Consider the following 26261-nt stretch of genomic DNA (forward strand, 5'->3'; position numbering starts at 1 on the left):
GTGTCCCGTCCTTCTTGGGTATTAGAAAATACAGTGAGTAAACCCCTGTTCCTTGGTGTTGTAAAGGAACTATTTCTATTGAGTCCTTTTGAAGAAGTGACAGGACTTCTTGTTTGAGCAGAGTAAGATGTTCTGCAGACATTGGACGCTGCTTGGGTGGTATGTATGGAGGGGTTGCTGTAAGTTCGAGGCAGTAGCCATACTGGATAATTTGACATACCCACTTGTCTGTTGTAATGGAATTCCAGACAGGTAGGAACTGTGTTAATCTGACTCTCACAGGAGTGGAATGCTGTTGGGGAAGCAGAGGAATGTCACAGTTTTTTAGTGGAAGAGGTTCGATTATTGTTGTTACCCCGACCTCGTCCTTTGTTGCTGTTTCCTCTATAGCCTCCTCTAAAATAACCTTTGTTAGAAGATGTTTGTGTGTTAGATTTGAAGGATGTTGTAATGTCTGCTCCAGTCTGTTTGGAGCCTCCTCTGTAGAAGGAGCGACAAAAGGAACTTCTAGCTTGTGTGGACTGTAAAGCTCCCATAGATTTGGCAGTCTCTGTATCCTTCTTCATCTTTTCAAGTGCTGTGTCTACCTCTGGTCCAAACAGTTGATTTTGATTAAATGGTTGATTTAAAATGGTAGTTTGCACTTCCGGTTTAAATCCTGAAATGCGTAGCCACGCATGTCTTCTAAGTAGGACACTAGTGTTCACAGCTCTAGATACAGTGTCTGCCACATCAAGTGCACACTTGATTGAGACATTGGAAATTAGCTTGCCTTCTTGTATAAGGTTGTTTGCCTGCGTTTTATATTGCTCAGGTAGATGTTCTAATAGTTTCTCTAACTGATCATAATAAGCCCTGTCATATCTTGAAAGGAGAGCTTGTGTGTTAGCTATACGCCATATGTTAGTAGCTTGCGCAGCTATTCTTTTGCCTGAGGCATCTATGACTTTAGATTCCTTGTCAGGTGGGGGTGCTTCACCTGACGTTTGTGAGTTTGCCCTTTTCCTAGCGTTTGATACCACTAGTGAATCTAATGGTAGTTGTCCTTTAATGTAGGCTGGATCGGCAGGTGCAGTCCTATATTTTTTCTCTATTCTAGGGTTTGGGATCCTAGTACGTACAAGGTCTTTAAATACCTCTGGAGCCTGTTTGATGACCCCTTTAATCATGGGAAGAATTTGAACAGACCTTTGCGATTGTTCAAATGTGTCTAATAGAAAATCCTCCTCTGTCTCATCAGAGTGCATAGTGACCCCATGGTAAATGGCAGCTCTGTTCAATAGGTGCCCAAAACCAATGTTATCTTCTGGGGGAGAAGGTTTTGATGGGTATGACTGTGGGTCAGGAATATCTGGTACATCCCTTGGGTTTGGGTACTCCCAGTCTGGATCATGTAAAGGGTGTGGGAAAGGCTCATCTGGGTCTATCCCTCTTCCTAGGCTATACTCATCATCGTTTTGAGGTGAGTGTGAAGACAGAGTAGGAGAATGTGGAGGAGAAATCTGTGGTGAAATGTTAAGAGGAACAGGGGATGAAGGAGAAGGAAGTATAGGAGAAGAAAGGTGCATAGGAGATGTAGCAGAGTCCTTCTTCTTGGCAGGTACTATAGGTGTGGGTGTTGTATCTGCCTTCCTCTTTTTATGTGGTATAGTTGATACAGCACCCGTTTCTGGGTCAATGTAGATCTTCTTTTGCAGAGGATCTGGTAGGAAAAGTTCTTCTCCTTGTGGAATCTTTGTCGGCGCCGATTTTTTCGGTTCTGGACGAGGTTGCTGCTTGGCTTTAGCCTTAGTAGGTGTTACATTGTCCTTTGGCGTAGTTTTCAGCACCGAAGGTGTTGTTTTCGGTGACGTAGGCTGTTTCGAGGGCTTGGGCGCATCGGAATCTGGCCTTGTCGGTTTCGGTACCGAAGACTATGTCTTCGGAGTGGAAGCTGGTCTCGTCGGCTTTGAGGCGTCGGACGCTGGCTTCGCACCTTTGTCTTTCGAAGTTGACGGTCTTGGAGCCGAGACTTCTTTGGGTTTCGGTGCCGAAGGAGCTGGTGGGATCGGCACATGCGGCTTGCTCGGTAAAGAGCTACCGGAAGGCTTAACTGCTTTCTTCGGAGCCGGACTCGATGGCGGGGCTTTTGAAGTAGGTTTTGGGCCCCGGAGGCGGAGTGTTGACCTTTGCCTTCGATCTGGGTGCTGTGTGTGGTGCAGGGGCAGTAGTACTCACGCGCTGACCCAATGGTATGGAGTCATCTGAGTCGTCTGCCTCTGATACGATTTGGAGATCATCGGAATCTTCTTCGGGAACGAGTGGAACATCCTCGTCGAAGATGTCTACTGGTTCCGGAGCCGATCTCTGCATGTCGCGTCGACAGGCCCTCCGATCTCGGATGGTTTTCTTGGATCGAAAGTACGCGCAGGCTGTACAGCTGGATTCGTCGTGCTCTGGCAATAAGCACAGGTTGCAGACCTCGTGGTGGTCACTGTGTGGAAACTTTGCTTCACACTCGGGCATTTCTTAAATGGCATCCTTTCCATGAGGTGTAGGCCTCACGGCGTGGATAGGCCCAACGGCCCGCGTCGAAGACCGGAATCGAGCTGATGGAGTCGAAACGATGTTAATTGATGTCGAAGGTAGTGAAGTAAAGTTTTTATGATTTTTTGCGCTTCAAAGTACTTGAAAAGTAGATTTCGAGGCGGAGTGGAAAAAATTCATCCAAACCCAGTGGCGGAAAAAACCAATCTAAGGATGGAGTCGATGTCCATGCACACTATCGTCCAAGGGAGGAGTCACCTATCTCGTGACTACAAAAGATCTCGTGACTACAAAAGACTTCTTCCAAGACGACAACAACATACAATCATCCAAGCCCAACACCAGTTGGTGATCTAATGCAAAAGTGTAGTATCTGCAGCTCATATGCTTTGAACATGAAGAAAGCTGATCCGCCAACCACAAAAAAACAGAAAGTTTATATATTTCCCTTAACAGTGCCCAAAGTAAGTCCTTGCTAGGCCGACGACAAAACAAATAAGTTACTTACCGTCAGTAATACTATTTCTAGTGGATACTCTATCTAACCAGATACCTCATCTTGAGAATACACCCATGTGCCAGACTGGATCCTGAGAGCTTTCTTCAGCAATTCCCTTGCAGGTCCGTAGGCGTTTTTGAGTGGCTCCTAGTCAGATCCGTCCGCCCCAGAAGTGACATAGTTTGCTGCCCACACACTCTGATGCTAGGTTCTCATATCTGTTCGTGCCTTGGAACGCAGGGGCCTTATTAATTAGATTGAGCAAGTTTGAAGATCTCTAAATTTGAACCTTATTATCATGGACCAAAAGAGCCCATTCCACAGAATGAGGAGGGTCTGTTAGGAATTTGTGGTTAGTTAAGAGTATCCACCAGAAAGAGAGTTACCAAATGTAATTAACTTGTTCTTCTGATGAATGCTTCTAGCCGTGGATTCCTCACTTTGTGAACCTTTGTGAATGCGTGGACCGACTCCCACCTAGGAGCCTAGCAGATGTCCATGACTAGTTCCCTAATTGCCAGGGCTGTGATGGCAGTCTTTGCTCTAGTGGATGTAGTTTCTTGGCCAATCTGTAATAGATTTTGATGCACACACACCCGCCTGGAGATTTCTCGCATCTGCGGAGCTTTTTCCTTCTTCGCCCCGGAAAAGCCAACCAAGAGCTCCTCGTCCATCTGATGGCCCTAGCTACAATCAAGATTAAAGCTCAGAGCTGTTGTTGCGACTAGGCGATGTAGCCTATCTTCCTCCTTGGGTGGATGAGGCGGGGTGAAGATGGCTGGCAGAGTGATAGATTGTCCTGGGGGGAGGGGGAAGGCGTAAACACTTTCAGGGAGACTACTGCTTTAGTGCACAATACTAGGTTGCCTTGGGATAAGTTGGTATAAGGTTGCAGGACAGAAAATGCTTGCAGTTCTCTCATGCAACAAGCAGATGTTATTGCTATGAGGAATGCCTTTTTCATGGTGAACAGTCGGAGAGAACAGTTGTCACAGGTAAAATCCTATGGGACTGAAGCATAGGGATGTAGAAATAGGAGTCCTGCACATACAATACCATCATCCAGTCTCCTGGATCCAGGTCAGACAGAACTTGGGATAAGGTGAGCATTTTGAACTTGTCCACTTTGAGGAAGAAGTACAGGGTGTGAAGGCCGAGGATAGGAAGGAACCTTCAGTCTTCCGTCGGCACCAGGAAGTAACAGGAACTACAACCAGTCCTGACCCCCGACATCAGCACCGTCTTTATGGCTCCCGTCTCCAAGACAGCCTGAAGCTTCCCTCGCAGAATTAACAAGTGGTTCTTCAGGAGATGTTGCTGTTTAGGAGGCATGTTCAGAGGTGTGGAGCGGAAGGGAAGAGCATATCTGTTTTGAATGGTTTTGAGCACCCATTGTTGTGATGTAATGCTCTGCCACCCATCGAGGTAAACTGTGATCTAACCTCCTCCCAGGAGACTGTGCACCACAGAGGAAAATTAAAGCTGCAGCTGTAGAGGGAGAGGCAGGGGACTGGGATTCAATGTCTCACTTCAGAGCCCAAAAATGCCACCTGGAATGTTTGACCAGCAGGATGCAGGAAGCCAACAACCATAGCAACCTTAGTCATCTGCACTGAGATCAAGGACAGAGAAACACTGGTATAATGTTCAAATGGGCCAAATGTCCTAGACTCTGGAGGAAAGGCATGGAACTGCACCATATCCAGACTAGCTCTGATGGGAGCATCTGAGAAGTGTGACTTCAGAACACGGAAAACGAACCCCAAAGATTTTAAGACATTGATCGTCATTCTGGGGATTGTCGACGACTGCCGTGCGCGAGCCCATGTTCAGCAATCAGTTGTCAAGGTACGGGTAAGATGTGCTGCCACTACTGCCATCACTTTCATGAACACCCAGGGGGCAATGATGGGAGCAAAAGGATGAATGTGACTTATAAAGCGCACAAATGCATGGAGGCGTCTAGGCACTATAAAGACCAGGGTAGAGCTGATGATAAGCCTAAAGAGTATTAGAAGAAATCACTGATTAAAAAGCCAAGTTTTGAGACTCGTCCTAAAAACAACAAGGGAGGATGCTGTTTTCAGCTCCAGAGGGATACACTTTCAGCTAAGGGCAGTGGTTCTAAATAAACTTCTTCCCACACGGGTGGCCAGTTTAAAGGGGGCAACCTTTGAAAGTCTGGCTGAGCAGGAGTGTAACATTCTGCCTGGTGTGTACCACACAACATTTTCCTTAAAGTAGGCAGGGGCTTTACCGTAGGGTGATTTATAGGCTAAGCCGAGAGCCTTAAAGGTAATACGATGTTTAACCGGCAGCCAATGCAGTTTTCTGATGGTTGCCCTAACTGATTGAGAATCAGGAATTTTTAGAAGAAAGCGTGCAGCCGCATTTTGAGTGGTCTGCAGATTTTTAAGCGGACCATTCGGGAGACCCACATAAAGACTATTACAATAATCCAGTTGAGACAAAACCAAAGCATTAATCACCGGCTTCAGTAGGTCGGAATACATTTTTCAATTTTTTTTTACAATTCTGAAACAGTGAAAGGAGTAGGACCTAACCACATTGAATTGATCTTTATATTTTAGTTCCCTATCCAGTAGGAACCCTATGTTTTTTTACTTTAGACGTGGGTGTTAGTGCCGTACCTAAATCTGGGGACCACCAGCTCGGTGACCAGGTAGATGGATTATTGCTGAACGCAATTACCTCTGTTTATGTGCAATTTAGCTTCAGGCAATTACTAGCCATCCATCAACTCACGGCACTCATGCAGTTGTTGACCGTGTTCCCAGAGGAAATTTCATTTTTCACCAGTGAGACTATTATTTGTGTGTCGTCGGCATAGGATGCCAAAGACAGACCAAAGGATTTAATCAAAGGAGCGAGTGGCGTAACATAAAAATTAAACAATGTAGGAGACAGGGAGGAACCCTGAGGGACCCCGCAAGGCAAGGAGTATGAAGCTAAATTAAATGAGCCAAGAGATACCACTTGTCGGTTCCCTGAGAGAAAGGACTTTAATAAGGCTAGTGCCGAGTCTCCAATCCCCATGTCCAGCATGCGGTCAACCAGTATCTTGTGGTTATCGTATCCAAAGCTGCTGACCGGTCCAGCAGAATCAGAATGCAGGATGCACTGCAAACAGAAAATGCTCCTGGCCTACTGGGAATTGCAGGTATGGCGTGTGGGCTTCGGGACAGGGATGTGGAAAAAAAAAAGAGTACTGCAGGGGTGACGTGTAATTGATCCTTACGCAGAAGGGCATTGAGAGGGTGAAGATCTAAAATAGGAGGAAGACCTCTATGCTTCTTCAACATCAGGAAGTAGTGGTAGAAATATGCCACGTTAGTTCGCATGTGGTTACAATGCATGCCATCACAACGCTGTCATTACAATGACCGCGTTGTTACATCGCATACCATTACAACACAAGTCGGAACAAAGACTTGCTGTGGGGGGGTTGGATTTTGGAATAGTATAATTTACTATTCCAACTCCAGTATGTGCAACAGTAGGGACATTCCATTGATGTTACATACTCGCCAGGGGGGTAAGATACTGAGGTGGAGTCATTGGTGCTTTGTTGGTCAAGAGAGAAGTCACAATATATCTCAAGAACCAAGGCTTCTTAGAAAAAAAACTATTTGAAAACAACAGCAGGTAACATTATATGGCAGTTGTATGCAGAGCATAAGTATTTCCAGCAACAATGCAACAACCATAAGTTTAATTCTCAGCCACACATCACCGAAGTGCTTCACAGTGGCAGAAGGATAAAACAGTCAGTGTTTTTTTAGTTTCTTTTTTTAAAGCAGTTGGGAGGGTGGATTCCCCTAAGCTAAGGATGGTGGAGCAACACCTCTCCCTTCACTTAAGGGTTTTCGCCAGATGCTATGCATAAAACTGAACAACTCCCACACAAAGAAAGATTTGTGTGGCTATTTCCAGGCCCACAGAGTTAAGCACTTGGCTCATTCTCCATCTTTGGAATCTCCTCATAAGACTGGACTTCAAAGTATTTCTTTAAAAGAGAATCCAAAATCTTAGGCAGAGCCTGATGTTTCATTCCAGTTACACACAAGTATGAATAATAATGGAAAGAAAAATCATTGTGACGTCCCTTACTGTCAAATCTATTAATTACCCAATGTCCTAACAACATAGGTTGAGACCAACTGGGCCCTTTGAAAAAACTTCTAATGCTTTGTGTTGAAATTCAGAGGGAGGATGCTGCAAAGCACCTCATTTTATCCCAGAAGGAATTATAGCAGCCCACTAAAAAATCTGTGCTGGCCGCCCACAAGGTCAAGGCACACATGACCTTATTCTGTGCTCTATCTTTTCACTTTACTTTCCTGAAGGTCCTGAAGAACGGAGTTAATGAAAATAATTTTTTTTAGCAGTAGACAAACGTCAGATCTGCTTTGACAAGACTCCTTAGGAATGTTTCTTTGGTATGAGCTTTGTACTTCTTTTGATCTTTGAGGACAAGACCATGTTCACGCCAGTCAAAAAAACCTGCATAACTCTTTGGAACTCATGTAGGCAAAGCGATACAATATTTAAAACATCACACACGAAAATTCACACTATCGCTCTAGCATAGGTGGGACCCTTTCTTTGCTTTTAATAAAGGAAACTACCCAGAATGGTGTCTATGTATATTAAATCGATGCTTATTAAACAAACACTGACAGAACTGAGTGTGCACAAGTGAGGCTCTGTCCTAGGTGTCACTAAAATCTTCCTCAGTAATCATGGAGCTGGAGAAGTCGCTGTAGGCAGTAAAATCAGTGATCTTCGCACAGTGTATGTTCTCTTTGCCGACTCTACCCCGAAGAACGTTTCCCATGTCTATTTGCCAAGTGCCTAGTGATGAAGACTACCCTCAACGACAAAGTTCTATTCCATGCTGATAAAATAGCCAAACTTTTATCTCAAGGTCCAGGCCACAGTCAAAGACGCAGGTTGAGTCTATCAGGATGTAGTGCAAGAAGAGCTAGCAGTTGAGACATCAGTCACCTTCCTCAAGATGATATCTGTGGGAATACAGAAAAAGCTACAATTATGAAAACACAGTCCAACATGGGTTTCATGATGTACATCTATGTATTTCATGAAACATGTTGGCCAGTGTTTGCTTGCTGGGATCTTCCCTGCTTCATAGAAAAACAGAATTGAGAGCATGTGGGTGGGGCTAACCAAAGCCAACGTAGTATCTAATTGCTTATTTATAAAAGGTTTAAAACAAAAAGTTGAGCACAACTGTATTATTTCAACCAGTGACTTAAGAGTACTGGGAACCTCGTGGCCTTTTGGGAATTATTCCAATGGTCACCATATGATAAACAAAACTCTGATTCAAGCCCTACCACTTATAAAGACATTTGACCGATATTAAGTATAAAACAGTCAGATTTTAATTTAGGCAATAGGCTTCAAGTATTATTTTGATGGGCTAGCTTCCGTAATAGTAAAAGAACCCAAAACACAAATAAAATCACAAATAGCAAATATGGTTTCATTTTTTCATGAGACTACAAACAATTCAACATTTCAGTCTACATATCAAGTCATCTCCAATTGTTAAGCTTGAGTTCAAGTTCAAGTTGCGTCAGGCACACAGTACCTGTCCGTGCTCCGTTATACCACTATGATTCATAAGGAAATAAAATAAGCAGACAACGTAGAAAAATAGTAAAGCAGCAGGACTCCTTGAATCATTTCTGCAAAATCCTTGAGTCATGTGCATTTTCTATATGGGAACTAGTTTATAATTAATCAGAAAAGCATACCTCAAATATCTCAAAACCCGCAATATCTAGAATGCCAATAAAAGATGCTCCTTGCCGTTTGGTCCTATCCAAAGCTTTATTAATGCGGTGAACCAGCCAGCGAAAGAGACGCTCGTAGGTGGCTTTAGCCAATGCTTCCACAGCAAAATCTGCCTGAAAACAAATGTATCAAACAGTTAATGAAGAATACAACAAAATTACGACTAATGTGCCATGTTTATATGTAAAAAGAACATTGAACCCGTGCACCCAATGAAGTAAGGGCCAATTGCGTTAAACAAAACACACCTTTTTTATGAACTGACACTTCAGCGATGCAGTGTGCATTTCTTCTAAAGAGGATCAATGTGTTGAAAAAGCATGCTGTGCATTCAGTCACATATAGGCACAGCGTCGTAAAGTGGAACGTTAATGAGGAGAGAAATAAGAGAAATGAAAAAGTAATTCTAGGAGGGGGCGTGGCCTCCTGGAAAATGGAAAATGCACACTGGCATATTTTGTGTGCGCTCCGAAGCAGATCCCCCTGTCTGAGCCCCATAATGCGTCTAGGGGATAGTGAGAAGATGGCACCTACGGCAGGGCTGACTGACAATGATTGAGTGCTAGCTAAGGCGGAGAACACTAGGGTCGGTGATGCGCAAGCCGCTGATCACCAGCGCAACTTGCATGAAGCAGGCAATCTTGCCGCCTGGACAAACACTGTCTAATTGAAAACAAGGCCTGTGTAGAATTTAGCGGTGGCCCAACCGGGGTCCTCCCCTGATGTAGATGAGTAGGCACATGTGAAGCTTTAAGTGTGGTGTCCTCAAAAGGGAATAGCTCCTATCCTAGATGCCAGAAGCAACATGCTAGAACACTTACGACTTGACCTGTGGCATCATGCAACGCAGTCATGAAGATTTTTGGCTACTCCCAAGGGTGCATATCTGAGAAAGGCACTATTTTCATGCATAATCACAGGTGTTTCACGGATCACTTTCAGCCCTGATTACATCATCTAACCACGGCAATCTAGACTGGCGCTTCCACTAAATTTTAAACTCCAGTCACTTGAAGCATAATGACTGCATGCTGTGTCATGGATTTTTAACAAAACCTTGGTCCGCTGGGTTTTATTTCCCTCCCCATTTCCACTGGGTCTTTCACCTCGGGATCACTCAACACGGGGCGTCTAACTGCTTTGGGTTACTAGCTTGCAAACCACTGAACCAGACTTGCGGTAGTGCTTAAAGTGCCCAATTTTACTTTCTTTGGTCCTGGTGAAGTGACATCAGACCCGGTAGGGGCTAATCTGGCATGAACCATGTCGACCCAATGCACCACACTAACCCTAAAGGAGCATTATATCCAGTTGGGGCAGATTAATTTGAATTAGGATAGTGCCCCTTGGGAATGAATACATTTAGTTAGGACGACCCTCGACCTATTTAATCCCACTCACTCACTGCACTACCAAGCCCACACACCCGCACTCATCCTACGGCTTCATCCAAAAAGATCTCTGCCAAAGAGCCCCTTCGCGGGTGCCCGAACAACTTACTTACCTTCGGTAACGATATATCTGTAAGAACCATTAGTTAGTTATAGATTCCTTACCTTAGAATTACTCCCAGGCGTCAGACTGGATCCGGAAAGTTTTTCGTCAGCAGTACCTTTGCGCGTCGGAAGGTGGCTTCGGGCGGCTCCGCGTTCGTGTCATGTCACCTCGATGACGTCGTGGTAGCTACTTAGCTGCCGCCTTCGCGCACTGACGTCAGTTCTGTACACGATTTTCTGGGCTAGACCCGCAGAGCCATGCAAGACACTGACCACTGGTGCACAAAACTAGGGCCCTGAAAGGATATCCTTAACCGTAGAAATCAGTTTGCAGAACGGAGAGGATGGGTGGCGCGGAAAGGAATCTATAACTAACTAATGTTCCTTTCAGATATATCGTTACCGAAGGTAAGTAACTTGTTCATCTGAAAGAAACACGTTAGTTATAGGTTCCTTACCTTGGAATAGATACCCCAGAAATACCAACCCCGGAGGTGGGTCTGCGAACCAAGATCACACCCAAAAGTCCTGGAGAACAGAACGCCCAAAGAAGCCATCTCTCCGGACTTGACTGTCGTAAAAGTGTGCAGCGAAGCCCACGTAGCTGCCTGACAGATGTCATTCAGAGTAACGCCTCATCCCAGAGCAGTGGTTGATGCCGTCACCCTGGTGGAATGGGCGCGCAGCCCCACTGGAGGCTCCTCCTTCGCCAAAGAATAGCAGGCTTTGATACACAAAACGACCTATCGGGTGATAGTCTGCTTGAGTATGGCCCGACCTTTCTTGGCGCCCCTGTGGCCAACAAAGAGCTGGTCATCTACCCGGAACTGTATGGTGCGATCCAGATAAAAGGAAAGCGCACGTTTTTGTGGAGCCTCTGTTCCTCTTTCGAAGGATGCGGAGGCAGAAAGAAGGTGGGCAAAGTGATGGTCTGCCCGATGTGAAAGGCAGTGACAACCTTGGGCAGGAAGATGGACGAGTCTTGATAACTACCTTGTCCGGATGAACAGACAGAAAAGGAGACTTAGATGAAAGAGCCTAGAGCTCACTCACTCTTCTGGCAGATGTGATGGCAACCAGGAAAGAAGTTTTTAGCGTCAGAAGTCTCAAAGGACAATTGTGAAGCAGCTCAAAGGGAGCGCACATAAGTTAAAACCAGATTCAAGTCTCACTGAGGCATAACGAAAGGAATAGGAGGAAAGAGACGAGTAATGCTTTTCAAGAAAGGATTGACAACCGGGGACTTGAAAAGAGAAAGCTGATCTGGAAGCCGAAGGAAGGCAGAGATGGCCGAGAGATAGCCCTTGATAGTGTCCAGAGCAGAGACCTACTGGGCTATAGAAAGGAGGAACAAGAGAACCTCAGAAAGATGGACAGAAAACGGATCCACAGGCTTTGCTGTGCAACATTCCACAAATTTGTTCCACCGACAGGCGTATACCGTCTTAGTTATGTTATGTTATGTTATGTTAAGGCCGTACTTTTAGAGCGCACGGCTACCCAAGGGGGTGTCCCGGCTCTTTGGCAAAGGGGCCTGAAGTCCAAAAAACACAAAGGCAGAAACGCTACCGTCACAGTGATTACACGGAAAAGAGCATGGTCTTCAGCTCTTTCCTAAAAGCTAGGAGGCTATTAGCTTTGCGGAGGGAAAGAGGGAGTTCATTCCAAAGGCACGCTGCTATATATTGGAAGAACCGTCCTCCCATCCGAACTCGTTTGACAGTGGGCACCTCCACTTTAGCCGAATCGGCTGACCGCAACATCCTCCGTGGCGCATAGAAAACAATACGCTTTCTAATGTAGTTAGGACCAACATAGTGAAGGGCTTTGAACGCCAGCGTGAGAATTTTAAACCTGATTCTTTTAGAAATAGGTAGCCAGTGCAACCTGTTTAAAAGCAGAGAAGCACTGGCTCTCCTTGGCAGGCCAAATATGGCCCTGGCCGCCGAGTTTTGGACAATTTGCAGTCTAGCCAGAAGATACTTGGGCAGACCTGCAAAAAGCGCGTTTGCGTAATCTAACCGTGACCCTACTAGCGCCTGGACTACAGTCTTTCGATAGTGCAGGGAAAGCAGTGGAAGAAATTTCCTCAGCATTTTAAGAATGCCGAAGCATTTCCCTGCTAGCCCCACAATATGGGGTCGGAAAGATAGGTCTTCATCAAATACCACTCCAAGATTTTTCACTTGGGAGGATGACCTCTCAGGAGGGAACATGTCCTGGGGCCACCACGATTTCCAGCTCGGATCAGGAGCACAGCCAAAGAAAAGCAACTCAGACTTATCCGAGTTGCATTTCAGGCTGTGCTGCTGAAACCACGCAAAGACTGCACTCAGACAGTCTTTGATCCTGTCGCCGTCAAAGACCTCTCCTTTGCTGCACGTGAACAAGAGCTGGGTGTCATCAGCGTATGAGATGACCCGGGCCCATAAGCCTCCGCTACCATCGCCAGAGGGGCCATATAGATGTTAAAAATGGTTGGACTCAGGATGGACCCTTGAGGAACCCCAACCTCTAGCGATGGCATTTCCGCGGAGAACGGTGGAGCCCAGATCACCTGTCGGCGGCCCGATAGAAAGGATTGAAACCAATCCAACACCGTCCCCCGCAATCCGATCTCCCTGAGTCTTAAAAGGAGACCCTCATGAGGGACGGTGTCGAAAGCCGCCGACAGGTCCAACATGACTAACATCGCCTTTCCCCCTCGATCGAGCGTCTCCCTGATGGCGTCGGTCACCTCCACAAGGGCTGTCTCCGTGCTATAATTAGCACGGAAACCCGATTGAGAGTCATGGAGAATGTTGTTATTCTCAATAAAGGTGGTAAGTGTGTACTGAACATGCTTCTCAACCACCTTCGCCAGAGCAGGGAGGAGGGAGATCGGTCTGTAGTTAGCCAGCAGCAAAGGATCTAACAGAGGTTTTTTGATCAGCGGCAGAATGAGTGCGTGTTTCCATTCCCTGGGCACCACTCCAGAGCTGAAAGACAGATTGAGCAGGGGGTTCAGCAAGCTGTTTACTGCCGATGCAACCCTGCCCAAACACCTTGCAGGACAAGCATCCAGGGGTGAGCCAGATTGGAGCCGAGACAGTAGCTCCAGCGACGTTCCACAGGACATCTGCGGAAAGACCGATAATATAGGTCTGGGCTCTGCCTCTAAGGATGGTTCCGGGCTCCATGTACGACCTAAATCGTCCGCATCTGTGGCAGAATCCGCGGGGGGGAAAGAATCTTGAATGGTTTTAATTTTTGTGACAAAAAAGTCAGCCAGCTGCCTGATCCACTCTTCTGTATGAGAGTGTGAGAGGGCACCTGGGGCAGGATCAACAAACTCTTTAACAATCCTAAAAAGTTCCCTACTCGTGTTGTCCGCCCGGTCTATTCTATGCTCAAGATATTCCTTTTTGGCTTCGGATATGTGTTTGTGGTACTGTTTTATGGCATCATGGTACTTTAATTTCTCCACTGGGTCGTATTTACGACGCCAGAGTCTTTCCGCCTTTTTACAGTCTTGGCGCATTTTCCCCAGTGTGTTTAGGTAAACCAAGGAGCGGAATCATAGCAGGGGGCTATTCTAGTTGACTTCCCTGGAGCTAGCTCCTCAAATCTTGTTTGCAGCCATTTCTGAAACAAAGCCAGATCAACCACTAAGTTCCCTATAAGTTTACACGGGTGTTGGCAGAGAGCGTCCGATAGCATATCTGCTGTCACTAAATGAAAAGCTCTGGACTGATGAAACACATCCTTCTGTGTTCTATGGCTAGTCCTAACCTCATAAGAGATAGCAAAGTTTATTAAAAAATGATCAGACCAAAGGACTGGGAGCGGCAGGGACACCTCTATCGGCACCGTAGAAAAGATTAGATCTAACGTGTGGCCTTTGACGTGGGTAGAACTATCAATAAAAGGGGCAAGCCCCAGCAGTGCAGTAATATCCCGCAGCTTGGATGCATCAGCGTCCAATATCGAATCCATATGTAAATTTAGATCGCCCAACAGCATACAGTGAGCTGATCGCATGCAGGGTACAGAAAGGGCCGCCTGCAAATCTTCGAAAAAGGAACCATTGGACCCCGGTGGTCTATAAACGAAAAGCCCTGTGCATGTCTGAGAGGCAGAAAGACTAAGTGAAAAGCCTAAAGCTTCACATCCTGCGATGTTCTCCACAGAGAAAGAAGAACACCCCAAGGCCTTATCCACTATTAGGGCCACCCCTCCACCTCTGCCCCCAATTCTATCCTGCCTTAAGATGGTATAATTAGAAGGAAGGGCGCAGGCGACATCCGGTTCGGAGCCTGCCCCCAACCAAGTCTCAGTTAAGAATAGACATGATAAATTGGAATCTGCAAGAAGGTTCCAGATGTCCTGAGAGTGGCGGGGCAGGGACCTGGTGTTCAATAGAGCACAGTGATATTGCTTCATAGGAGGTAAGAGAGCAGGTGTTGGCGAGGCCGTTGGGCGCCAACCACACACAGGACAGCCTTTTCCCAAAAGACGTCCTCCGGGGAAAAGATATTTGCACCCCAAAGGATGAGACCGCAGAGCTAGCAGAACATCCGCGCTGTAGGTAAACATCCCAGAAGGTAGCGAATGACACGAACCTCCAGAGCAATGGAGCGCCCCTGGTCAAAAATGAGCCGATAGCCAGAGTCCCGCCACGCACGCCTCCGAGACGCTGACGAGCGCAGACGGGCAGGACTCTGGCACGACTCAGGCGCAGGGAGGGCGCGACCGCTGCGCGTCACCGCTGCGCTCTGCAGGCGAGCTTTAAATAGCGTCGTCTCGGCGTCCCAGGTCACCTGGACGCTCCAAGATGGTGCTCGCGCTTCTAGCCCAAGCCAAGATGGCGCTGACACCACAACCTCCCGGTAACCCGGACCCGCCAAACAGCGGTGGTGATTCCACAGAATTACAGTGCAGGTGAGGGCCAGGACCCAGTTAAGACCAGGGGAGAAGGCAGAAATTAAAAATAAATAAAATCCAAAAAACAGGGATTTTTTAAAATTTACACAGAGCAAACGAGCGCGCGACCAGCGCGGCCAGCAGCGAGGCGCCGAAGTAATTCTCGGCCTCAGGAACCTAAACAGGCTCACCTCACGGCCAGCTCGCCCTAAATAGCGTCGTCTCGGCGTCCCAGGTCACCTGGACGCTCCAAGATGGCGCTCGCGCTTCTAGCCCAAGCCAAGATGGCGCAGACACCACAACCTCCCGGTAACCCGGACCCGCCAAACAGCGGTGGTGATTCCACAGAATTACAGTGCAGGTGAGGGCCAGGACCCAGTTAAGACCAGGGGAGAAGGCAGAAATTAAAAATAAATTAAATCCAAAAAACGGGGATTTTTTAAAATTTACACAGAGCAAACGAGCGCGCGACCAGCGCGGCCAGCAGCGAGGCGCCGAAGTAATTCTCGGCCTCAGGAACCTAAACAGGCTCACCTCACGGCCAGCTCGCCCTAAATAGCGTCGTCTCGGCGTCCCAGGTCACCTGGACGCTCCAAGATGGCGCTCGCGCTTCTAGCCCAAGCCAAGATGGCGCTGACACCACAACCTCCCGGTAACCCGGACCCGCCAAACAGCGGTGGTGATTCCACAGAATTACAGTGCAGGTGAGGGCCAGGACCCAGTTAAGACCAGGGGAGAAGGCAGAAATTAAAAAGAAATTAAATCCAAAAAACGGGGATTTTTTAAAATTTACACAGAGCAAACGAGCGCGCGACCAGCGCGGCCAGCAGCGAGGCGCCAAAGTAATTCTCGGCCTCAGGAACCTTAGTGGAGGGACGCCTGGCTGCCAAGATTACTACGCAGACTTAGGGAGGCAGGTCAAACGACGTCAACTGCCGCAGCTCAATCTCCACGCAAGGAGGTGGAGGCTGGACAGGTTTGGGTTGAGGACCGTCCCCTGTTTCTGCAACAGAAGATCCTACTGCAGAGGCAGACGGGTCCGAGGATCTATGGCCATGTTGAGCAGCTCTGGATACCAGACTCTCCGTGCCCAATCCGGAGCCACAAGGATGACTTGGGCCCGGTCGCGCCTGATCTTCTTCAGCACTCTGGGCAGAAGTGGTATAGGCGAAAAGGCGTACAACATACCGCACTCCATTCGTGACAAAAAGCATCACCTAGCGAGTGCCACCTTGAAAATTCCAACATGCAGAATTGCTGACATTGCCCGTTCTCTTCAGTGGCGAATAGATCTAACCAAGGCTCTCCCCACTGTAGAAAGAGACCTCGCACCTCCTCAGAGTGAAAACGCCATTCATGATCCATCATGCACCTGCAGCTGAGTTCATCGGGAATGGCGTTCAGTGAACCTGCCAGGTGTTGAATCACCAGGGACATGCCCTGATGTTCCAGCCATGCCCAGAGGCGGAGAGCCTCTGGACATAGGGTCCACGACCCCACCTCGCCCTGTTTGTTGCAGTACCACATGGAGGTGGTGTTGTCTGTGAAAACCTGCACTACTCTTCCGGGGACAGAGGGAAGGAGTGCCTTGATTGCAAGACAGATCGCCCTGAGCTGCAGAAGGTTGATATGGAGCACGGACTCCGCCGGAGACCAAGAGGCCTCTGATCTCTTCCTCCCCGATGTGGCCGCCCCATCCAGAAGGGATGAGTCCATCACCACTGTGTGTTCTGGTTGGGGAAGGGAGAGGGATCTGCCGTTGACCCAATCCTGGTGCGTGAGCCACCACTGCAATTGTCGTGCAGTGGCCTCCGAGATCTGGACGCAATCGGACAGATTCCCCTGATGCTGCGCCCACTGGAACTTCAGGTCCCACTACAGAGCCCGCATAAGCCACCTGGCATGATCGACCAGCAGGATGCAGGAGGTCATGAGGCTCAGCAGCCGAAACCCGGGATAGAGGCTGAAAGATTGGAATCATAGCCTGAATATCTTGGACTCTCTGTTCGGAAGGATAGACCCGAAACCGCCTTGTGTCCAGAACCGCTGCGATGAAGAGGAGCTTCTGAGAGGGAATCAGGTGTGACTTCGGCACATTGATGGAGAACCTCAGCGAATGCAGGAGGTCAGCCGTAGTCTGGGGGTGGGAGATGACTGCCTGGGCCGAGCCCGCCTTCAACAGCCAGTCGTCGATATAGGGGGAAGACTGAAACCCTGATCTGCGCAGATGAACTGCGACCACCGCCATCACTTTCGTGAACACCTGAGGGGTGCTGGTAAGGACAAAGGGGAGCACGGTAAATTGAAAATGTTTGTGGCCTACCGTGAACCGCAGGTAATGCCGGTGGGCGGCAGGACAGAGATGTGAAAATAAGCGCGCTGCACGTCCAACGCTACCATCCAGTCTTATGGGTCGAGGGCAGACAAGACCTGAGCAAGCATCAACATCTTGAACTTTGAAGCGGTTGACGTTCCTGAGATCCAAGATAGTACGCAGGCCCTTGTTCTTCTTGGGGACCCGAATGTAGTGGGAATAACAACCACAACCTACCTCTGGGACAGGAACGTGCTCAATGGCTCCCTTGGCCAAGAGCCGTGACTTACTGTTCGAGAAGGCCCAGATGATCCTCCGTCATACGCTGGTATTGCGGTGGCATGGCTGGAGGGGTAGACTTGAAGGGGAGGGAGTAGCCCCTTCGGACTAACTGCAAAACCCACCTGTCCGACGTGATGGTGCGCCAGTGGGGGAGGTGATGGCGAATCCTGCCACCCGCTGGTGTTTGATGGGCCTGAAATGTCAGACTCGGAGGGTTTGGAGGCTGCTGCAGGGGGACAGGGGGTTGGTGGGCTGACCCGCCCGCTGGCCTCTGGAACCACAACGCTTGTTCCCACATCCCTGGCCGCACGAAGGTTGGGTAACTTGCTGCGGCCTGTGGCTCTTGGCGAGACGTATCGGGGCACCTCTTCCGTAGCCACGAAAGGGGCGAAAAGCAGACTGCATTGGGCGGCTGGAGAGGCCCAAGGACTTGGCCGTAGCTCGTGAGTCCTTGAAATGCTCTTAAGCGTTGGCCATCAAAGGGCATGTCCATGAGGGTATTCTGGACATCCCCAGAAAAGCCAGTCGATCTCATCCTGGCATAGCATCTAAGAGCTACTGACGTGGAAATCGTCCTACCCAGATAGTCGCGGTATCCAGCCCACAACGGTTGGTAAACTTTGCCAAATCCCTCCCAGTTGCAATAGCCTGGGAGAGCACTGTCCGGGCCTCCTCTGGACATTGAGGCAGCACCTGCCCAACCGAATTCCACACAGAGTGGGAACAGCCCAATAGACATGAGGTGTTTACCGAACACAGCCCCAAGCTGGAGGAAGAGAAAATCTTCTTCCCAAGATGATCCAGCTTCTTGGATTCCCTTTGCGGTGGAGCAGTAGGGAATGCACCTTATTGGGAGTGTCCTCAGCCCCTCCATTCTGACGGTGATCAATCGCTCCCTGTCGGAGGGACTGGTCCCCCGGGAGTGGAAGGAGGCCATGGTCAAGCCTATCAGGAAAAACACCGCCATCCCCTGGTCAGATATGACCAATCTGAGGCCAATCTCCCTTCTGCCGTTCATCGGAAAAATGACGGAGAAGCACGTCAATCACCATCTTTCCACCTTCATTGAGCAGACCGGCAGCCTAGACCATTCTCAGTCCGGGTTCAGGCTTAGGCATAGTACCGAGACTGCCCTCCTCTCCGTCACGGATGCCATACGCCTGTCCCTGGACAGAGGGCTGTCAGTGGTGTTGGTGCTGTTGGACTTGTCCGCAGCATTCGACACCATATCCCACGCCATTCTCCTCACCAGATTAAAGGAGATAGGCATTGACAGATCTGCCTTGGCGTGGCTCACCAGCTTTCTCTCAGAGCGTACTCAGAAGGTGAATATGGGCTCCTTTAGCTCCACCTCTGCCAGTATCATCAGAGGAGTCCCGCAGGGCTCCTGTCTTAGCCCTACGTTGTTTAACGTATATGTCTCCTCTTTGGCCAACATGACGAGGTCCTTCGAGTTTATGCCTATCTCCTACGCTGACGATACGCAGTTGCTGTTCACTTTTAAGACCTTCACCCCGGAGATAAGACAAGCTTTCTCCAACGGCATGACTGCAATCGCCAGCTGGATGGCCAAGAACTTTCTACAGTGTAATGTGGGAAAGTCTGAGGTCATGTTATTCGGGGAGGCAAGAATCCTGTGGACCCCCGACTGGTGGCCCTCCAGCTTGGGCCAGGCCCCGCTCCCTAAACAGGTAGTAAAAAACCTGGGGGTTCGTCTAGACCATGACCTTACCCTTTTTCATCATGCCAGCACCACTGCAGGGTCCTGCTTCCACATTATTGGCCTCCTTCGGAAGGTGTTCCCCCTTCTACCAGACAACACTCGGAAGACCCTGGTCCAGGCCCTCGTTCTGAGCCGCCTGGACTATTGTAATGGCCTACTCTTAGCAGCCAATGAAGGAGTGCTCAATAAACTGCAGGTGGTGCAGAACACCGCGGCACGGCTGGTAACTAACACCCCCCCCCAGAACGCCGTCCCTCCCCCTCCTCAAGGCCCTTCACTGGCTTCCCATCCGGAAACGGGTGGAATTCAAGATTTGCTGTGTGATACACAAGAGTCTACACAATCTGGGACCCCACTACTTGGCGGATAAATTTGTTTATCACCGTCCATCCCGCATTCTCAGGTCCAGCAACCAACTGTTACTTCAGGTTCCCAGACATTACAAGACCAGACAGGGAGGCCGCGCCCTCTCCATCATGGGCCCACGTCTATGGAACAACCTCCCCCTCTCCCTTAGAGAATGCCCGAGTCACTCAGCTTTCAGGAAATGCCTAAAGACAGCACTATTCTAGGAGGAGTCTTCTCGACCTGTTCACCTCACAGCTCCGCGCGGAGATACACCTTCGGGTGTGATGCCGGCGCGTTACAAGCCCATAAATAAATAAATAAATAAATGCGTCCTTGGAAGTAGAGGCTTGGACCACCAAGTTCTCAGGGGTGGGGTGTTGGGAGAGGAAAGTGGGGTAGCCCGAAGCCTTGGCGGTGGCGTCGGGCATTCATTCTATCCACGGAAGCCCTCGTGTTGGGCCTGGACCAGGTGCCCAAAAGGACGTCAGTAATGGCCTCATTGAACGGAAGCAGAGGCTCCGAAGCACTCGCAGGCCGGCTGAAGCACCTCTGTTAGGAGGTTAGGCCTGACTGCCATTGTAGGGAGTTCGAGGTTGAGAGCCTCGGCTGCCCCACCCAACACCTTTGCATAGGACAAAGAGGGAGCGGCGCCGAAAAGACACCAGCTCGGCCTCAGGTTGGGCAGCCGCCCGCGTCGAGGACCGAGAGGGACTCAGGAAGGCGCCCCAGGTCCCGGCCTCCACCCGCGACTCCACCGGAGCTGGGGGAAGAAGGCTCCCGGTGCCGAAACGGTGCCGGCTCAGCCTCTGGGGAGGCAGCCGCCTGCCCAGAGGACCGAGGGTGACTCGGAGCAAAGCCCGGATTCCCGGCGATCTCCTGCGACTCCACTGGGAGCCCCGTAGGGATTTGTGGTGAGGCAGGGACGCCAGGCGCCGAAGAGGGAAGCCCCGAAGGACCACACCTCGACGACACCACCCTCCGACGACCTGAAGCCGAAACCTTCGGCTCCGGAGCCGCCGGCGCCTCAGCGGAAGTCCCCGTGCAACGGAAGGGATCTGCAGATGCCTCAGGAGGTGGAGGAAGGGCCTAAGAAGCCTGCAAAGCCGCAGCGTAGGCTGTCATTTGGGCCCCTGCGCCGGTAAACAACGGGTAAGGAGGTGACAGGCGGAGCTCATGTCCCAGGGGGAGGCAGCGCCCACCGCGGAAGGAGAACAGGGCTTTGTAGAGAAACTGAAGGACCTACCAGCCAGTGTGTCACGCCCAAGGAGCCGCGGCGAAAGATGAGGTCGCTGATAAAACAGGCAACTCCTTGCCTCCGAGGTAGGGGACGGACGCTGGGACGACCCCGACCTGGACAAGCGCGCAGACAACAACTTCATCCGGCTCTCCCGCCGTGATTTAGTCTTAAGGTGCTGGCAAGTGTCGCAACTCTCCGAGTCGTGGTGCTCACCCAGACACCACATGCAAATCAGGTGAGGGTCTGTCGCCGACATGGGACGTGCACAGGAGGTACACGTCTTGAAGCCCAAAGGCATTCGCACACTGTTCCACTGAACGCCAAAGCGTGAAAAGGGATAGAAGGCCTGAAAACAGGCCAGGACACAATCCGGATCCGCGTTGCATGCGGAAATGAGAAAAAACTGAAGTAGGCGCGTCGGGGTGGGACCTATGTAGCCTAGCTGATGTCACGAACGCGGACGACGTCAGGGGGGAGCCACGTGGAGCCGTACCCCCAGCGCGCAGGGATGCTGTGGCAAAAAGTTTTCCGGATCCAGTCTCACGCCTGGGGATAATACTACGTTAAGGAATCTGCGGCTAAAAGTCTCTATCAGATATTATGATCAATTGAATTTGTTCAAAATATTTTTTAAATATTTAATTGAAAGAAGTTATTTTTTATTCTCTTTTTTGCTTAATTGATTCTTTTAAAGCTTCAATATTCTTTTGTACATACACAAGAATCACAAAATGACAATAAATTTTTTTTCCAAAACATACAAAAGACCTGACATATACAAATTTCACAAAACCCCAGTTTTTTTTTATACAAGGCACAGGGTCAAGACAGATTTGCATATAGCTGGGTCTGAACTGAGGTGGCAAAGTGAGCTAAAGAATGGTGATGGATTCAACACAGATCTGTGACTGGGGGTGAGTGTCTGAAAAGTTTCAGCGCTCCGTCCATCATCTCCTTGTGTTTGCTTTGTTCGCCCAAAGTTGGCAGGGCATGCCCAGACGTGAGTCCCTTGCTCACTTTGCCACTGGATTCAAGCTAGCCTGGCTGATGAAGGGGGTTACCCATAAACCGGTCCCAGGATGCCTGTTTCTGGGTCAGGGAAGACCTGGCTTGGCAGTTCAGGCTGGACTGGTCCCATGAGGCACATGGTCAAGACTGATTTGCATATAGCTGGGTCTGAACTGAGGTGGGAAAGTGAGCCAAAGAATGATGATGCATTTAGCCAGATCTGTGACGGAGGGTGAGAGTGTCTGAAAAATGTCAGCGCTCCGTCCATCATCTCCTTGTGTTTGCTATATACAAATTACACAACACAAATATTTTTTTTATAAAAGACACTACAAAAAAGGAATATGCTACTTACCAGTATGCATCTGTTCTTGGCATGTAGGGCTGCTGACATTTATATCTGTGCATAGATCGCCACCTTGTGTTGGGTCCGGATGATTGCACATTGTTGTCCTGGAAGAGTCTTCGAAGTATCACGAGATAGATGGCTCCTCCCCTGGACTACAGTGCGCATTGGCATCCCCTCCATCCTCAGATTGTTTTTCGCCATTGTGGCAGAGATGGAGTATGATAAAGTAAGTGATGACCATGTCTGAGAATAATGAGTGCTACAGCTGCGAGAGGCACCGGGGAGGAGGGCGGGGGATATAAATGTCAGCAGCCCTACATGCCAAGAACAGATGCATACTGGTAAGTAGCATATTCCGTTCGAGGCATGTGGGCTGCTGAATTTATATCTGTGCATAGAATAAATAGCAGTTTCCTCCTTAGCGGCGGTTGCCCGTGCCAGCTGCAGCAGTCTGAAAAAGAGTTCTGAGAACAGCCTGACCTACAGCAGCTTGCTGTTTGGAGTGTACATCCACGCAGTAGTGTTTGGTGAATGTGTGTATGGTGGTCCATGTGGCTGCTCTACATATATCCTCAAGAGGAATGTTACCCAGGAAAGCCATGGATGCCCCTAACTTGCGTGTGGAATGCGCTCTTGGGGGAACTGTTAATGTGCGTTTAGCCTTTTGATAACAGATCTGTATGCACTTAACAATCCATCTGGCTATACCTGATTTTGAAATTGGGTTGCCTTTGTGCTGTGGAGAGAAGGCAACAAACAGTTGCTTAGTTTTCCTGAAATCTTTAGTTCTGTCTATGTAATACAGGAGAGCCCTTTTAACATCCAGTGTGTGCAGTGCTCTGTCTGCCACCGAATCAGGATTTGGGAAGAATACTGGCAGTTCAATTGTTTGGTTAATGTGGAACTGTGACACCACTTTAGGCATAAATTTAGGGTTGGTACGCAGCACTACCCTATTAGCATGAATCTGAATGAAAGGCTCCTGAATAGTGAGGGCTTGCAGCTCACTAACCCTTCTGAGCGACGTGATCGTTACTAGAAAGGCCACTTTCCATGTTAGAAATTGTATTTCACAAGAGTGAAGAGGTTCAAAGGGTGGACCCATTAGTCTGGTGAGAACTACGTTTAGATTCCAGACAGGCGAAGGTGGGTGCCTTGGAGGAATTACCCTTTTGAGTCCTTCCATAAAAGCTTTAATGGCAGGCACTTTGAAAAGCGAAAGGTGCTGTCTGTTCTGAAGATAAGCTGCCATCGCAGCTAAATGTATCCTGATGGAACTATAGGCCAGATTGCCTCTGTATAGGTGCAATAAATAACATATGTTTTGCGTTGATGCATCTAGTGGATTTATGTTATTGTTGGAACAATAAATGACAAAACGCTTCCATTTTGCCACATAGCACGCCCTGGTTGTAGGCCGCCTAGCCTCCTTGATGATGTCCATACAGTCAGGGGGCAGGTTCAGGTAGCCAAACTCTATGACCTCAGGAGCCATATTGCAAGGCTCAACTGTTGCGGATCTGGGTGCTGAATGTCTCCATGGCTCTGAGTGAGGAGACTGGGTGTGAGTCGCAGTCGCTGGTGGGGCACCACAGAAAGTTCTAGGAACGTGGTGTACCATGCTTGCCGTGCCCACGTTGGAGCAACTAGGATGAGTGTCATGGAGTGCTGCCGCAGTTTGCGCGCTACCAGCAGTATGAGCGATGCTGGAGGAAAAGCGTACGCAAATCTGTTTGACCAGTTGATCCATATTGCATTGCCCTGAGACTGCGGGTGTGGGAAACTGGCGGCGAAGGTTTGGCATTTTGCGTTTTCTTGTGTGGCGAATAGGTCTATCTCTGGATGACCCCACTGCTGGAAGTACGGTTGTAGCACTGAGGGATGTATCTCCCACTCGTGCATTTGATGGCTGTGCCTGCTGAGCAGGTCCGCCATCTGGTTGTCCTTGCCTGGGAGGTGTTCCGCCATGAGGAACATGTTCCTTTGAATGGCCCACTTCCACATGCTCTGTGCTAGGTGTGACAATTGTGGACAGTGTGTGCCTCTCTGCTTCTGGATGTAATACATTGCAGTCATGTTGTCCGTTCGGATCTGCACGACTTTGTTGCACAGATGCAATTTGAACGCCTTCATTGCCATGAAGATTGCCATCAGTTCCAGTAGGTTGATGTGCATCTTCTACTGCTGCGTCGTCCATAGGCCCTGCACTGTGTAATGGAGGACATGCGCTCCCCAGCCCTGGAGAGATGCGTCCGCTGTCAGCACTATCTGTGGCACAGGGTCTTGGAACGGTCGTCCCCTGCAAAGGTTTTGTGTGTTCCACCAATGCAGAGAGTTGTATGCACGACCGGTCACCAACACTAGGTCCTTCAGTTGTCCCTGAGCCTGGTTCCACTGTCGCGCCAAGCACTCCTGAAGCGGACGCATGTGCAGCCTCGCGTGTGGGACTATAAAGATGCAGGAGGCCATCATGCCTATCAGCTGCATAAACACTTGCGCTGGGAGTGAGTGTTGGGGCTTGAATTTTTGAACCAGCACCTGCATGCTGTTGACTCTCGCTGAGTTTGGCTGTGCTGTTGCTGTCAGAGTGTTTATTTGTGCGCCTAAGTACTGTTGTACATGTGCGGGTTGAAGATGAGATTTCTGGTAATTTAGTGAAAATCCTAGACGGTGTAGGAGGTGAATTGTGCGGGACATGTGGCTGGCACATTGCTGGGCCGACTTTGCTTGGATAAGCCAGTCGTCCAGATAAGGATAGACATGGATGTGTTGTCTCCGAAGGTGCGCAGCTACTGTTGCTAAGCACTTGGTAAACACTCGGGGGCCGTAGTGACCCCGAAAGGCAGGACCTTGAGCTGGTAATGCTGGTTGTTTATGGTGAACCTGAGATATTTCCTGTCACTAGGGTGAATGGGAATGTGGAAATATGCATCCTTCAGGTCTAGGGTTGTCAGGAAATCCCCCTGACTGAGCAGTGGTAGGACTTGCTGCAAAGTGAGCATGTGAAAATGTTCTGACAGGATGTATTGGTTCAAGGCTCTGAGGTCTAGAATGGGCCTGAGAGACCCGTCCTTTTTTCGGATTAAGAAGTACAGAGAGTACACCCCTGTACCCTGTTGTTCTAAAGGCACGAGTTCTATGGCCCCTTTTTGCAGCATGGAGAGGACTTCTTGCTGCAATAAGTGCATGTGCTCTGCAGACATAGGACGTTGCCTTGGGGGTATGTTGGGTGGTGTGGAGGTTAGTTCTAGACAATATCCATATTGTATAAGCTGTCTCACCCACCTGTCTGTGGTAATGCCTTCCCAGACTGGCAGGAACTGCTGAAGTCTTCCCCCGACCGGTGTTATATGGTCCGGGGGCAGTGACAAGACGTCACTGATTATTGGTGGCGGAGGATCTGGCATTATTATTTCCCCGTCCTCTGCCTTTGGTGCTGTTCCCACGGTATCCACCCCTATTGCTTTTGTTATAGGGGGTTTGTGTGCCTCCTTTATTGTATTGGGCTTGCTGCGATGCTTGTCCCCTAGAAGCTCCCCTGTTACCGGAGCGACGAAAGGATCCGCCCCTGAACTGTTGTGACTGTAGAGCTCCCATGGACTTTGCAGTTTCCGTGTCTTTTTTAATTTCCTCTAGGGTCGTGTCTACATCAGGACCAAATAGAAAGTCAGGGTTAACTGGCTGATTAAGCAGAGTTGTTTGGATTTCTGACTTGAAACCAGATATGCGGAGCCAG

At 49.2% G+C, this 26261-nt stretch overlaps 1 protein-coding gene across 6 annotated transcripts in view; it reads right to left on the reverse strand.

Annotated features, from left to right (window-relative positions):
• Positions 1–26261, reverse strand: part of MYH10 (myosin heavy chain 10) — a 1407286-nt gene that overhangs the window by 893523 nt on the left and 487502 nt on the right. For all 6 annotated transcript variants that reach the window (XM_078654665.1, XM_078654664.1, XM_078654663.1 and 3 more), the window contains one exon: positions 8827–8979. In XM_078654665.1, the coding sequence (XP_078510791.1) occupies positions 8827–8979 (153 nt within the window). The remainder of the gene's footprint in view (positions 1–8826; positions 8980–26261) is intronic.

The sequence above is a fragment of the Lissotriton helveticus genome, chromosome 7 (genome assembly GCF_964261635.1).
Source record: "Lissotriton helveticus chromosome 7, aLisHel1.1, whole genome shotgun sequence".
Classification (NCBI taxonomy): Eukaryota; Metazoa; Chordata; class Amphibia; order Caudata; family Salamandridae; genus Lissotriton; species Lissotriton helveticus.